At 47.2% G+C, this 2,723-nt stretch overlaps 1 protein-coding gene across 1 annotated transcript; it reads right to left on the bottom strand.

The window, feature by feature from the left end:
- Positions 1-440: 440 nt before the first annotated feature.
- On the bottom strand, positions 441-1,544 carry LOC117893245. The gene is made up of 3 exons (XM_034799812.1): positions 1,329-1,544; positions 831-1,267; positions 441-766 (listed from the first exon to the last, which is right to left on the bottom strand). The coding sequence occupies exons 1-2, from the start codon at positions 1,399-1,401 to the stop codon at positions 843-845; spliced, it is 498 nt and encodes a 165-aa protein (XP_034655703.1). The 5' UTR covers positions 1,402-1,544; the 3' UTR covers positions 441-766; positions 831-842.
- Positions 1,545-2,723: the final 1,179 nt, after the last annotated feature.

Here is a 2,723-nt window from a genome sequence, read left to right on the forward strand (position 1 = left end):
GCTCAGCGCTCAGCGCTCAACGTTTTCATTGATCCTGGCCCCGGGGAGACAAAGGATTCATTCGAATAGAAGGAAAACGAGACGAGAAATGTGACGGAGAGACAGACGGACAGACGGGCAGACGGACAGACACAGATAGCATTTGATAGCAGATAGGGCAGAAGTCAGCTGAGAGGGATACACTCGCAGTGTCCCTTTTTTCCTTCTTCTCTCTGTTGTGCCAGAGTTTTCCAACACGATCAGCCCCCTTTTGTCTAGTCAGCGCCCAGTTGCAGTCAGACAAAGCGGAGACTGTGACATTCGATGTCTTCCTTTTCGTGTCCTTTCTGCCTATATCACCCAATGCAAACGGTAGATGTCCTTTTGTCGCCTCGAACCAAGGCATTGTTTCCCCCCATCCCACATCCCAGAGTCAATAGATTTTCCACTGCCGCTTACCATTTTCTACTCTTAGTGTTTGATGTTTTATTTATTTCTTTACGACGTCATTGCCTCGGGTCTGATGTTTTAATTTACGAGAATTCCACACGGCCTGGGTTGTTGTGGGGTGTGAGAGGCCAACGATGCGGAAAGGGAACTCTGGGACGACACATCTGATCAGCGGAGAGCAGCACGGAGCAGATCAGATCACTCAACCAGCTCGTAAAAAACTTGTCAATATTTTCATTGGACAATTGATGAATGTCCGCGGAGAGCCGGGCAATGACAATGACAATGTCTGTTTGTATGTGTATCTGTAGATGATGGGGGGCGGAGGTCCTGGTATCTAATGGAGTTTGTTATGCATCAAAGGAGTTTGTTACTTCCTGGAAATGGCAGTGACCACTCACCTTGGTGTGCATCTACTTGTCCGGATTCGCAACGCGAGCCTTCATCAGCTCTTGCAACTTCTCTGTGATCTTCTTATTCTTCAACTTCTGCTCCATCTTCTGCTTCTGGGCCAAAGGATTATCTTCTTCAGGGGACTCCTGCTTCGATTTATTGGTGTGAGCAGGAACCGGAACCGCATCGTAGCGCTCGAATTGGGCGCTTCTGTTCAGCTGCAAGCGACGGGCTTGAGGCTTTGTCTTTGGCTCCATTGGCTTGAATTTCTTCTCCTTCTTATCCTCCTCCTCATCCTCCTTTTTATCGGTGCGCGTGGTCCATTTAATGTTGCTCAAAGGCTTGCCCGTGCTCTTGTAACGAGCGGCAGCCAAGTACAGAGGCTTAGGAGCAGCACGGCACATCCAAGTTGGGGCACTCGAAAAGTTCTTCACCAGAGTGGTGGCTGTAGACCATCGAATATGGTTTACCATTACACTAACTACGAATTGTAGGCTGCCACTTACGAGTCTGTTGCACAAAGGGACTGGGACCGCGGCGGCTGCGGCTGCGGCCCAATTGGCCCAAATTCTTAATCATTTTGAGACACACAAGAAACTGGAAACAATTAAATTTGTATTTAAAATTCAAAGCAAATATTTCAAAGAAAACAAAAACGTAAATTAAATATTTTTCAGGAAATTTAGTTAGCTCAAATTTTTCGGATGAGATTATTCCACTTCGAAGGCAGAACGAGAACTGAATATTTAGCCAGAAAAGGGAGTTATGTAACAAAATACTAAAGCCGCAGCCTACTTGAAAGACAAATTCAGAATCGTTTCAGATGCACAACAATGGGAATAAATGTGTACAGCTCGGAATTAAGAATGCTTTTCTTTTGTAGTCAAATACGGAAACCAATTGCCAATTGGTCTAAGATGGAAATAAACCGATTTGGGCTTAAGTATTGCGGTAACTCGAACTTCGTGTACCAAAAGTACTTCTGTCACGAGGAGAGGGAAAAGGAAAGAGTTCGCTAGAGTCTAGCATATGGCCATAAATTATTTCATTTAAAATCTGCATCGCATCTGATTATACCCATATAATTTGTATGCTTTTCACGTGACCATTTTGGAGTATCAAACACAAATATAAATTTCATAGACACATCTATCGTTCCCTCTGCTCTTCCATATGCTGCTGCTGCTGCTGCTGCTGTTGCGTTTCCCAAACGCTCTTTAAATGCTTTCCGACTGCCAAAGAACAAAGCTAAATTCTAGCCAAAAAGGAGAGGGAATGCGAATGGGACTTTGGTCTGTGTGTCTGTGAGTGTGCGTTTGGGTGGTGTGGAGTGAAGGGTGGTGAAAGTATCTGTAGCTGTACTTCTGGGGCTGGAAAGTTTGCGAATTGAATCCGCCACACGACTTGCCACACGCGGCTCACCAAATTTCGCACAATTTTGCGTGCGACGCGGCCGTGTAATGATGCCATGTGCCCCGTTGAGGGTTGTCTTGGGCCCCGGCCGAGTGGGGGGCGTGTTCGTTTCGCTTGGGGTGGCGGAGAGTGGTGCTGTGGGGGCGCTGCTATGTCAAAGCATGTCATAGAGCTGTGGTGGGGGCGGGTGTAGGAAATGGGTGTTGCAGCTCATCGTCATTCTCATCCTTTTCCTCGTACTCGTCGTCGTCGTCCTCGTCGTCGCCTCCTGCAATGAGGCCAATAAAGTCAACATGGTAGAATGGGAAGGGGTCTGGTTCTGTTGCGGGGGAGGATGAGAACAAGGACATGCTGGAAACACAACCCCCTCCCCACACCCCACAGCCCACACCCCACACACAGCCGGCAAAGGGCAATTCAATTCAACTATTACAGGATCCATTGTGTGCGTGATTTTTGATTATCGTGGAGAGCAGAAAAGAAACGGC

Source organism: Drosophila subobscura, chromosome A (assembly GCF_008121235.1).
Source record: "Drosophila subobscura isolate 14011-0131.10 chromosome A, UCBerk_Dsub_1.0, whole genome shotgun sequence".
In the NCBI taxonomy this organism is placed as follows: domain Eukaryota; kingdom Metazoa; phylum Arthropoda; class Insecta; order Diptera; family Drosophilidae; genus Drosophila; species Drosophila subobscura.

Excerpts from the sequence above, each read along its gene's own strand:
- LOC117893245 (XM_034799812.1), bottom strand. The coding sequence starts at position 1,401 with ATGATTAAGAATTTGGGCCAATTGGGCCGCAGCCGCAGCCGCCGCGGT. Across the intron at positions 1,268-1,328 it reads TCCCTTTGTGCAACAGACTC|CCACCACTCTGGTGAAGAAC; the intron begins GTAAGTGGCAGC and ends GATGGTCTACAG.